Raw genomic sequence first — 12,376 nt, 5'->3', positions numbered from 1 at the left:
CAGAAGTTGAGAAGGCAGGGTTCCAGGCTGGTGAAGAGACAGGCAAGCAAAATCTAGCATGTGTAAGAGCCAGTGAAGGGAGGAAGAATGAGGGGCTTAGATTTATGATTAGGCATTGAGATTAGCAGAAAACTCCTGGGACAACCAGGGAGGGAACAGACCAAGGAAGCACTAGTGAAGAAAGTGACTTGAGAAGTCAGCGCCCCCAGCTGCCTGAGTGTGGAGAGTTCTTTGGGGAGCAGCACCATCTGCTGGCCAAAGGGAAGAACAGACCCTGCTCCTAAACTTGGGAGTGCTGTGCTTAGTCGCTCAGTTGAGACTCTTTGCAACCCCATGGAGTGTAGCCCGCCAGGCTCCTCTGTCCATGGCATTCTCCAGCCAAGAATATTGGAGTGGGTTGCCATGCCCTCCTCCAGGGGATCTTCCCGACCCAGGGATCGAACCCAGGTCTCCCGCATTGCAGGCAGATTCTTTACCATCTGAGCCAGCAGGGAAGCCCATGAATACTAGAGTGGGTAGCCTATCCTTTTTCCAGGAGATCTTCCTGACCTAGGAATCGAACTGGGGTCTCCTGCATTGCAGGCGGATTCTTTACCAGCTGAGTTACCAGGGAAGCCCAGACTTGGGAGGGTAGGCCTTAAAGCCCAACCCAAGCTGGGAGTCAGAAAGAACAGAGTGAAGGCAAAGAATCAAAAAATCATCCTGTCACATCTACAGGAGGAGCAAGCGCCAAGGCTTGAACATACGCAGGGCCTTGGCAGCTTCCTGTGGCACCCCAGCCCCTCTTGGAGATCGCTCACACACCGCTCTCCCCAGCATCAACGCAAAGGCACCAACTCCACAGTACCAGGGCAATGCAGACAGTTTAATGCTCTCCACCTCATCACCATCTCCCACTGTCCTCCAGGAGGCTCTCTGCCCCAGGGCACCCCGCATACTGGAGCCCCAGACAGTGTGCACAAGAGCAGGCCCACCATCAGCCCCACCTCTCACCCCAACCCATGCCCAGGGCTTAGGGGGCTTGCCTTTTCACCTGTGGGACCGAGAAGCAGACAGAAGAGAGTGCTTCTGGGAGAGACAAGCCACAGCGAAAAAGAAGGATAGGATAGGAGGTAATGCTCCAGAAGGAGAACAGGTGTGTGGAGAATGAAAAGGAAAAGAGCTGTTAGACGCGGGGGGATAGTGATGGGGTCAGAATTCTGACTTCTCCAGACTATGGCCCTCTACTGGGAAGCAGGCTTATGGCCTGGGCAAAACAGCAGCTCTAAGGCAGCTCTGAAGACCAGCACAGGCAGCCGGCAGAAAGCATCACAGTTGACACCTGAGGGCAACAGCGATAGTTGCACTCCCCCCACCACCGTCCAGCCTAGCAGCCTCCAGGAGACTGAGCACAGATGATGCTGTGGCTTTCCCAAGAAGGGACAGCCCCCCATCCGCCTGCCCGCCTATCGGGGTTGACATCTTCCTACAACCAACTGAGGTGCTCCTCCTCGTAGCGCTGGGGGTCGATGAAGGGCCGGTCAATAGAGCGGATCATCAGCTCCCCACAGTACACGCACTCAGCAGCCACAAGTTCATCCAGGTCAGCCTTGAGCTGTTCCCGGCTGGGCCCCCCGGCAGCAGCGCCCCCCTCAGCCTCCTTAGCCCGGGCAGAGCCCTTGGCAGGGGGTGGAGCAGCCCCTAGCTTTCGCTGCAGCTCCTCAAGCCGGGCCTGCTTGTAGGCCGGCAGGCCAGGCCGCACAGCCTGCAGCAGGCAGTCAGCATGGAACATGTGGCCACAGAGGAAGAGGTAAAAAGGGCGGTTGAGCAGGGGGAAGTCGCAGGTGGCACATTTGTCCTGGGGCTCCACGGTGCCATAGCGGCCCCGCAGCTCCTGCAGGTCTCTCCGGATGCGCTGGGCACTGGCTGTGGCCTCTTCCATCTCTCGCTGTAGCTCTTGGATGTGGTGGTTGTAGGCCTTCAGTGAGCTGCAGATGGCCTCCTTGAAGTGGTCAATGGTGACGAAGTCAGGAAAGAAAGGCAGCACGTCTTCAATCTTGAGCAGAGGGCAGCTGGCCAGGCAGGCCATGGCCGTCTGCACATCTTCCTCCTCCTGCACCACGTGCCGTGCAATCTTCAGCCACAGCTTCTTGCGCAGCTCCTCGTCTTCCTCAGGCAGGTCAGCACACTGCTTGGCCAAGTCCACGTCCACCTGTGGGGAAGCTGAGAGTGTTAGGGTCAAGTCCCCTCCCCAACTCAGGACAGAGTCTGTGGGAAAGACAGATGCCCGACAGAATGGATGCCCAGCACTCCTGGCAACTAGAAAGATCGGGCTTCTGGGGGCTGAAATAGGGACTACTGAAACAGGAAGGAACCTGAAACAGGAAGGCCTGTCAGTAACGGGCCTGTCCCTGTCAGAGCTACGCAAATGCCACTTATTGATGGTGGGCCTGCAATATTAGTGAAGTTAAAAATCACCTGGGGAAACACCCAAAATAGAGATTTTTGGGCCTTCACCCAGACATTCTGATTCAGTAAGTCTTGGATTCAGACCCAGGAATTTGATTTTTTTTTTTTTTTTCTTTTGACTGCAGTGCATGGCTGGCAGGATCTTAGTTCCCTGACCAGGGATTGAACCCGCACCCTCAGCAGTGAAAATGGGGAGTCCTAACCACTGGACCACCAGGAAATTTCCTCAGATTTTAAACAGCACTTTATACAATCCTAAGTAGGTGATAATTCATGATCTGAGCGATGCAACTCAGCACCTTCCCATTCTGCAATTGTGGCTAGCATGTATGCAGAATTTACCTGTGAGGGAAGTGCTTATTATATTATCCCCATTTTGCAGCTGAATAACCTGAGGCAAAAAGAGGTTCAGAAACCAGTCTGAGGTCACACAGCTTAGTACGAGACAGAACCAGAATTCAAACCCTGACTTCTGAGTCGTGTTCTTCACCTCTATACAACAGCTCCTCTGCGAAAGAGGCCAGCATCCCTTAGCCACGGTCCCACCCCCCAACTTTCAGCATGTCATGCTTTCTAGTCCTCTCTCTCAGATGGGTTAAAGGATCACCGGCTCACCTGCAGGGCCAGGTCCACAGCCTCCTCATACAGCTCCAGGACCTTGTAGACGTGGACACAAGCACGGTGGTGGCCGTGCTCAGCGCAGAGCCGCAGGGCATACTTGAGATCATAATGCACACGGTGTGGGCTGGCCCCGGCCTGCTCCAGGTACGCCAGCAGTGAGGCCGGCTGGCCCCGGGCATAGAGCGACAGCAGGTAATTGTGAATGGCCTGCTCGGTCTCGCCCAGCACGTTCACGCAGAACTCCATGTAGCGGATGGCTTGGCTCACCTGCTGGGCCTCACCACCTTGGCTATAGTTCACCAGGGCAGGGATGAGCTGCCGGGCATCCAGCCGGCTGCCCATCTCAATCCAGGCGTCCACCAGCTGGCGAGGGATGTGACGGATGAGGATGGGCGAGAACTTGTAGAAGAGCTGGGGGTCACGGTGGCGGGCCAGCACGGCCAAGGCCTCCTCGTAGGCCTCATGCTGACAGTGGTATGCCACCACGCGCTCGTAGTCCTGCATGATCACCGCGAAGTACACCATGTGCTCCGTGTCCCCGTGGCTGGCCAACAGCTCGTGGATGGAGGCCCGGCTGGCGAAGAGCCACTCCTTGTGGCGAGGGCTGCTGAGGAAGGAGCGGAAGCGCTCACGGGTTTCCCGGTAGAGGTTCAGGGCGTCGGGGTCACCCTGCAGGGCCCCAAGCCGGCTCAAGTAGAGCTCCGTCAGCCAGGCGGTCAGCAGAGTTGCCTGGGTTCGCTCGGCAGGCTTCAAACTGGCCAGTTTTCGCTGCAGGAACTCGGCCAGCGCCTCCTCCTGTCGGGCCTCCAAGAACTTCAGGGCGATCTCTTCAAAGTAGCTCTGAGTCAAGGCATAGCAGCGGGCGCTCTCCAGGTAGCGACGCTGGCGGAAGCAGAAGTCGGCCTCCCGGGCCAGGACTGTGTCCAGGCAGTCAGGCCGCTCTCGACAATACTCCTTGGCCAAGTCGAAGCGGTTCATGTCCAGGTAGGTGCGCCAGACATCCCGCGCCTCCCTCTGTACGTGGTAGCGGAAGACAGCCCGCTCGGTGTGGGCCCATAGGTGGCCCGTGGAGGAGTCCTTCACCATGTGCTTTAGCGGCCCGAACTTCTCCAAGAAGTGGTCCCGCAGCACCACCTGCCCCGTCAGCGTGCACACCGCCTCCACCCGGTCTGCCAGCAGCAGCAGGAAGTGGAACTGGGTCAGGACGATGGCCAGGGGTGGGCTGGCCCCGGGACCCACCCCCTCTGGGTACTCCCAGACCCGCTCCTCGCTCAGCAGGGAGTCCGGACGCCCGCAGTCCAACGATCCATACAACACTCCATCTCCCATCATCCAGGCGAAGGCCCGGGGTGCAGAGCGCAACTTGGGGGTGTAGAAGGCCAGCTCGCTGTAGCCCAGACTGCTGGGGAACTCACGGAATGGGGGTGGGTGGTCAGCATAGGCAGCAAAGAGCCCCGAGAAACCCTGGGCCTCAGCTCCCTCTGCCACTCGGCCTATGAACTGGAAGAGGCGCTGCCGAGTGGTGGCGATGACAAAGCCGCGCCCTTCAGGGCCCCGCTCAGCCTCAAGGGAGCACACAGGTGCTGGGCCCCCTTCTTCATTTAGCACGTACAATGGACGGAAATAGAGATCGGGGGCAGGGCCAAAAAGCCCACCCTCGCTGGCTGAAAGCTCTGCTTCGAAGATCTGCCCTTGGGCCGTGCCGACCAGGATGGGGCCCGTGCTGCTCTCTGTGCCCAGGGCCTTATTCCAGCCCACACTCTCCACCAGCTGCCCCTTCCAGCGTGCCAGGGGCCGAACCTTCTGTCCATTGCGATTCACGTAGAGGACCTCAGTGCTGCTCAGAGCGATCAGCAGATGAGAGCCTGGAGGGGGGCAAAGCATGGCACCCTAGAGGATGCTGCCTTTCCCACCCTCAGGTCCCACCCAGCCCGGCAGTGACCCACCCTCAACAGTCCCCACCCCCACCTCAGAACTCTATCACCACTCACCAGTAGGGTCCAGGAACATCTTGTGAACTTTGGCATCATCCTTGCGCCCCAGTTCCATGTGGTTGGGTTCATTTGCTTTGCCCAAGTCAATGCTGTCGAGACAAGAGTCAGAGCATGACTCTAGAGGAGGGCAGAGCCTTTTTTTGAATCACAGACCTCTTTATAATCAGATGAAAGGCACAACCTTTCCTCCCTGAAATCTACACAGACACATAAAATTCTGAATACAATCCCAAGGGAACTCTGAAACACATATGGGGTCCTCCTTCAGAACCCTCAGCTCTGAGAATCTACTTGGAGAAGTCACTAAGCAGAAGTCTTCTGCTTCTGTTCAACATACCCCCAGTGCCTCCAAGAAGATGGGCAGGGACATCCCAGAATGCTGGGGTAAAAAAGGAACCACAAATAGTAGCTAATGGTTATTGAGCACTTTCTAGATACCCAGCACCATGCTAAGAGCTTGAGCTAGTATGACCTCAATTAATCTTCACAATAATCTTGAGAGGTATTCCCTTAAGGTTATTTCCTATTTAAGGTATTTCCCTTATTAAAACCTTTTCAAATGATACGCTCATTCTAACCAAAGAATCAGTGCAAAATTGTATGAAGGGGAACTTCCCTGGTGGTTCAGTGGTTAAGAATCCACCTTGCAATGCAGGGAATGCGGGTTTGATCCCTAGTCAGGGATCCCACAAACCTCAAGGCGACTGAGCCTGAGACCTGCATTGAAGATCCCATGTGCCACAATTAATACCCCACACAATCAAATTTAAAAACAAAAGGTAAGTATGTATGAAGAAAAAGTTAATGACTTGCCTTTCAAATTCCTGTTATTCCCAGCAGAAACAACTGATATTAACATCTTTCTCCATGTTCACAACATAAAGTTATTTTATTACTGTTTATAATTTATACCTTACTTTTCTCAATGATATTTCATGAACATTCCACTTGGTCAATAGATACAGCTCTCACTGTTTTAACAACTGCATAATATTTCCTTTTATGGCTGAATCATAACTTAATCATTTTCCTGCTGATGGGCATTCAGCTTGGGTCCAGTTTTTCCTACTAGAAATATGGCTGCAACCAACATCCTTGTATATATACGTTTCAAACTGGTAGTTTTCTTTCTATGACTTGAATTCCCCAAAGTGGGACTGCCAGGAAAGTTACAGATATTTTAAAGTTTAACAGACATTACTTTTCCAAAAGGTGGTGGCAATTTATACTCTTTCCAGCAATATATGAGTCCATCTCTGTATATCTTCATCAGCATCATACACTGACATTTTAAACTCTTGCTAATCTTATAGATTAAAAATAATAGTATCTTAGTTGTTTTATTTATTTTTTTCAATTTTTTGGCCATACCACACAACATGAGGGATCTTAGTTCTCCAATCAGGGATTGAACCCACGTCCCCTGCATTGGAAGCACAGAGGCTTAATCACCGGACCACCAGGGAAGTCCCTTACTGTTATTTAATTTGCATTTCCCACAGGTTTAAAATAGTTTCAGATGTTTACTGGAAATTTGTGGAGTTCCTCTTCTGCGAACTGCTTGTTTATACTGTTTACCTTTCCTTTTCTACAGAACTGTCTTTTTCTTATAATTTGAAAGGGTTTTTTAAAGAACAGGAATGTAAATCTTTAGTCATATGTGGAAAAACATTATTTTCCCACCATCTTTTGTCCTGACCTGCTTCATATGTTTTTCTATTTTTATTTTATCATAACAGCAATTACTACATAGTCAAATCTCTTTTCCTTTGTGGATTCTGGATTTTCTAGCTTGAGTAAGAAGGTCTCCTTTAAGCCCAAGAACATAGAAATTTATTAAATATTCTTTAATATTCACACTGTTTATTTTTTATATTTAAATAATTACTCTACTTAGAATTCATTTTTGTGATACAGAGATTTAGCTCTGTTTCATCTCAGATAGTTACGCTGGATAGATAAAATAATTTTGCTAACACCTTTTGTCATGTATTATTTCCATTTACTTGAGATATTTCCAGTTTTATTGAGATATTTTATTTCTACTTATAGTGAATTTATTTCAGGACTCTAGACAGTTCCACTTATCTACATGACTAACTTTGTGGGTTGGTACTATTTATAATGGGCTTCCTTGGTGGCTCAGTGGTAAAGAATTTGCCTGCAATACAGGAGATGGGGGTTCAATCCCTAGGTCGAGAAAATCCTCTGGAGAAGGAAATAGCAACCTACTCTAGTATTTCTACCTGGGAAATCTCATGGACAGAGAAGCCTGGTGGACTACAGTCCATGGGATCACAAAGAGTCGGACACGACTTGGTGACTAAACACACACACACACACACACACACAGAGTCTGTAAAAAATGAAGGGACATGTTCAGAGAGACCAGGTGACTTGCTCAAGATTCCATTGCTGTAAGTGGCAGAGCTGAGCCCTGACTCCAGGTCTACTACACTACATCAGTTCTCTCTGGGAAAGGATAGGATATTTCCCCCAAATCCCAAATCACTGTTTCACCTGCCCAGAATGGAAGAAAGGTCTGGTCAGTCAACAGTTCCAAAATACCACCAATCCACTTCCTACACTCCTAAACCTTTTGGGTCTTAACTTACCGGAGCAGTGTATCCTTGCCGAGGCTCATGCAGAGCTGATTGCAGGAGACGACAAGACTGGTGATACGCTCGGAAGGGGTAAAGTCAATGCGCTGCTTCGTGAAGATGGGTGCTTCCTTCTCTAGCTGGGCATTCACATATCCTAGGCAAGGAGCAAAGGAAAGGTTAACTATGAATCAGGGGAAGGGCAAGAAGAGGTAGATTGCTCCTCTCCACCTTCCCAACATATTCCTACGCCAGGATGTTGCTTAGTGACACTTTAAATATCAATATATCAAGCACTTTACTAATCACCTCTACATTAGTCCTAGGCTACATTATAGGTTCTGGGCTCTTCCCACACCTCTGAAAGCAGTAAGGGGTTGATTCTTTGAACCCTTGGGATGCTATTAAACCACTATGTACCTGCTCCTGGTGGTAATGAGGGAAAGTTTGAGTGTTCTCCCTTATCAGTCTTTGGCCAAGCAATCCCAGCTCAACTAAAGTCATCTAGTTCCACTTTCTTCCCTCCTCCCTGCCCATGTAATAATGCTCTCAATGAGTCTCCAGAAGAATGAGGACAGAGGGATCCCTGAGAAACCCTTCCAAGCAGTTGGTTAACAAACTGCTGGTACTTTCTCTCTAGCCTTTACTTTCATTTCTCTATCACTGCTCAAAATGTTCCAGCACTTCAGATGGCTCTGCCAACTCTGTACTACTTTCTACAAAAACTTCCCCTCACCATCCAGCTGCAAACAGCTCTACCAAAACCTTAAGATACTTCATTTTCCCCTGTTCAGTGACAGAGTTCCTTCTAGGCTCATCCCTCCTTCCCCTACAACACTCCCCTTTCACCAGTTCTTTACTCATTCTCTTCCTCTTACCTCCAGAAGGGGACTGATGGGAAAAACATTGAATCAGATGAAGCCTATTCTCATCTGAACCTATCCTCAGTTTTCCCAACTGCTGCCCTCTAAGCAAGTCACTTCCTTATCTCAGTCCCAGTTCCCTCTTAGAAGGACTCTAGTGGCATGGCCTAGATCACGCGGCTGTGCTTGCTGCTCTTTCAAACTTCGACCATCCACCGCCTGGAGGCCATGAGAACCTGAGGAGAACCAAGGGCCTAGATCCAGACTGCAGGTCCAGGAGGTGAACCCGAGCTCCTGGAGCCACCCCCTCCGCTCCGCCCATGCAGATGCCAGGAGAGCCGAGAGGTGCAGCTGCGCCCTCACTTCCCTTACCCGAGTGGGGGATGCCCACGCTGGGGCAGCCGGGCTGCAAGACTGTCGAGCGAGACAGGGAGTCCTCGTATTCATCCAGGATAGACGCCATGGTGCCCGGCCTCTGGGTCCTCCGTCCCAGGGATTACAACAGGGCTCCCCCCAGGGATCCCCGTCTCCCCGGATTGGAAGCTGCGACTCCGCAGCCTCGACAGGAATCTGACAGATCCTGGCAATCCGCCGCCGCCAACTCCTCCTCTTTAAAATCCTGAGAATCTTTTCAGTCTCTCCTTATAGAGCGAGCAGATCGGGGAGCCTGCCTCCTTGAATCTGGCGCAGTCCTGCACCCAACTCACGCCCCCAAGAGAGCACCGGTTCCCCTTAGCAGACCTCAGGTTATCCAAACCTCGCCCGAGCAGCTCAGCTGACTCCCGCCCCTGGGACGCACGCCTATAACGTAACTTCCGGGTTCTCAGAGGCTCACGTTTGCTGGCGCAGGAACGTCGCGGAGCCGACCCCTGGGAGGTGCGGTGAGGTCTGCGGTGGGCGGGGCCGGGTGGTGGTAGGGGCGGGGTCGGGTGGCGGACGCGCGGGACTGTGACCTAGCTGGCTCTCCAGCGGAGAGCTCGGTTTTCTGCTGGGGAGAGTCCGAGCTGGTGGTGGTGGTTTAGTCACTAAACCGTGTTCGACTCTTGCGACCCCATGGACTGTTTGTAGCCCGCCAGGCTACTCTGTCCATGGGGTTCTCCAGGCAAGGATGCTAGAGTGGGTTGCCATTTCCTTCTCCAGGGGATCTGCCTGACCCAGGGATTGAACCCAGGTCTCCTGCACTGCAGGCAGTTTCTTTACCGACTGAGCTACCAAGGAAGCCCCTAGGTGGTGGACGGACCCCGCTGAACACAAGCCCCACCCTCCTGGACTCTGCTGCAGTTCTAGACTTTGACACCAGGAGGCAATCCTGGCTTTCTCAGTCGCCTTCCCAGACCCGCCCAGCGCGGGTCTCACCCTCTGAGAAGGTCCCCAGCATTTTTCACGCCCAGGCTTCCTTCCCGCAGAAGACCACTCAACCTCTCTGGTCAGCTCCCGCTCGCACATTTAAAAATAGTCCATTGCCCTAGGTCCCCAGTGAAGGAAAAGGCAACCCACTCCAGTACTCTTTCCTGGAGAATTCCATGGACAGAGGAGCCTGGAGGGCTGCAGTCCACGAGGTCGCAAAGAGTTGGACACGACTAAGTGACTAACACACACACTAGGTCCCCAGGAGAACATTCCTTTCCTCAATCTAAACGCCACCTAAATCCTGCCTTCACACGGCACAGGCAAGCAGTCCTGGCCTCTCTTCTCCCACGTCCAGGGACCCACCAGTTTCCAGAAAGTGGCAGAGCTGGTGGCTCGGCCAGTAGGAAGCTATGTGCTACCCAGTCTCTTCTCTGGTTCGTAGTGGCTCCTCCGTGTTGAGCACTTACTCTCTGCCTGGCCTTGAGTTAGGTGCTGGGGTCACAGAGATAAGTACAACACCGTCCTAGAAGATCATAATCCAGAGGGGCTATGGGCCCATAAATAGGTAGTTAATGCTGATTGTGCAGTGAAAGTCACTCTTGTCCTACTCTTTGTGACTCCACGGACTGTAGCCTGTCAGTCTCCTCTGTCCAGGGAATTCTCCAGGCCGGAATACTTGAGTGGGTATAGCTGTTCCTTTCTCCAGGGGATCTTCCCAACCCAGGGATTTAACCCAGGTCTCCCGCATTGCAGGTGGATTCTTTACCGTCTAAGCCACCAGGGAAGCCCTAGTTAATGCTAGAAAAGCAATTTATGATTTGTTCAGCAGCACACTCATTCCGCAAATGAGCATGCAAGTGTGCGTGCGTGCACATACACACACTCACACACTCATTCCGCAAATGAGCATGCAGGTGTGCGTGCGCACACACACACACACACACACACACACACACCCTCTGTTCCTGGCACGCGCGCGCGCACACACACACACACACACACACACACACACACACACACACACACACACACACACACACACACACACACACACACACACACACACACACACACACACACACACACACACACACACACACCCCCTCTGTTCCTGGCTCTGGGGACACCACACAGAACAGAACAGAAAAAAGTCTGCCCTCCAGACATGTACAAGGGACATGGCCACAGCGCTGTTGAAGCACAAATGCCTGAAAAGCCTGGCTGGAATAAGGGATGAGGAATGTTGGAGGCTGGAATAAGGGATGAGGAATGTTGGAGGCCAATGGGGAGTCCAGAGCAATGAAACAGCGAGGGTTTGGGTGCAACTGTTCTTGGTTTTCCCTCTTCCACCTGCCTGGGCAACCCAGAAAGAATCTATTCCTTTCTTTGGGCTCATGGGCCTTGCTACCTTGCTAAAGTGGAAGGCTCTAGGCAGGGTTACCAATGTCCTGGCTTTAACCGGCAGCCCCCGATTAAGGACTAAGAGCGCCCTCTTTATTCTCAAAAACGTCCAGATGTGCACCTTACATGGTGCAGTTATGCTTCTCTTGCTGAACTTTCCCGGTAGGCGCAGAGGACTGGACCCTCATCAGCCCTCACCGAAGGTTCTCTGGGCCTGGAGTGTCCCTGACTGGTTCGCGGGCCAACACATTAAATAACTTCCCGGAGCTCCCGGGCGGGCCTCTCCCACCTGAAACCTGCAGCCGCGACGCGGCTATGCCGCCAGGGGCGCTGAGCAACAGGCTAGGTCCCTGGAGGGAAGGTGCCCAAGCTACGAAGTAGGGAGGTTTGTGCCCGGAGAAAAGTGATCCCGGCTCCGAAGCTGTTTGTGTGTAAGGGCTCCACCCAAGATCACCTGCCGGCTGCATTTTGGGAAACAGAAATAGGTCCAGACGAAGGTCAAATAACCAGAAAAGATACATTTCCTGAGTACTTATGGATGCGCCAAAAACCACACTAAGTTCCTAATATTCAGTGTTATTTCATCTTACCTCACACTAATGCTATAAAATAGGCACTGCTCTTTTCCCCACGTTAGGAAAGCGGAAACTGAAAGTCAGCATGGTGGAGCAATTTGTCCAAGGTCATGTGGCCAGCAAGTGAGGAAACCAGGAGGCAATATTCAAATGCAAGCAAATGCTTAAAAGTTTACCACTGCACCGTCCATGACCCCAGAACAATGAGGGAAGGATGACACAGCTGAATCCTCAGATCCGCACTATGCAGAGAGAGCGTGCCCCCTACATGGAGCTGGTGTCTCAGGGAAACAGAGTTCTTCCAGCCACCTCACTGTCCCCAGAGCCTCCTTCTCAGTTCCACTGCTCTCTGGGATGTATGGGGGGGAGCCTAAGTGGGCCTACACACTCAGTACTACACCCTGTTGAGCTGATTACAGCAGTTTTTCCCCACGTACTCAGTCTTCAACCTTAGGCTGGACTTTGGAGTAAGAGTCAGAGACCAGCCTTCGTAGTCATGCCTAGTCACTCGGTAGCTGTGACAC

The 12,376-nt window shown here is 52.2% G+C and overlaps 1 protein-coding gene across 5 annotated transcripts in view; it reads right to left on the bottom strand.

The window, feature by feature from the left end:
* Window positions 1-844: 844 nt before the first annotated feature.
* The window catches only part of VPS18 (VPS18 core subunit of CORVET and HOPS complexes), a 28,935-nt gene continuing 17,403 nt past the window's right edge, over window positions 845-12,376 (bottom strand). For 4 of the 5 annotated variants that reach the window (XM_081507647.1, XM_081507648.1, XM_081507649.1 and 1 more), the window contains 4 exons: window positions 7,679-7,820; window positions 5,061-5,152; window positions 3,064-4,934; window positions 845-2,191 (listed from right to left, as the gene is read on the bottom strand). In XM_081507647.1, coding sequence (XP_081363773.1) covers window positions 1,466-2,191; window positions 3,064-4,934; window positions 5,061-5,152; window positions 7,679-7,707 — 2,718 coding nt within the window. In that variant the 5' untranslated portion in view covers window positions 7,708-7,820 and the 3' untranslated portion in view covers window positions 845-1,465. Of the gene's footprint in view, window positions 2,192-3,063; window positions 4,935-5,060; window positions 5,153-7,678; window positions 7,821-8,898; window positions 9,317-12,376 lie in introns of those variants that run through there. The other variant, XM_081507646.1, reaches the window with a different exon arrangement.

This window comes from Giraffa tippelskirchi, chromosome 7 (genome assembly GCF_054371585.1).
Source record: "Giraffa tippelskirchi isolate mGirTip1 chromosome 7, T2T-mGirTip1v1.2.pri, whole genome shotgun sequence".
Taxonomy (NCBI): Eukaryota; Metazoa; Chordata; class Mammalia; order Artiodactyla; family Giraffidae; genus Giraffa; species Giraffa tippelskirchi.
Note: the sequence above shows the minus strand (reverse complement) of the source record. Positions and strands in the feature narration are given on the sequence as shown.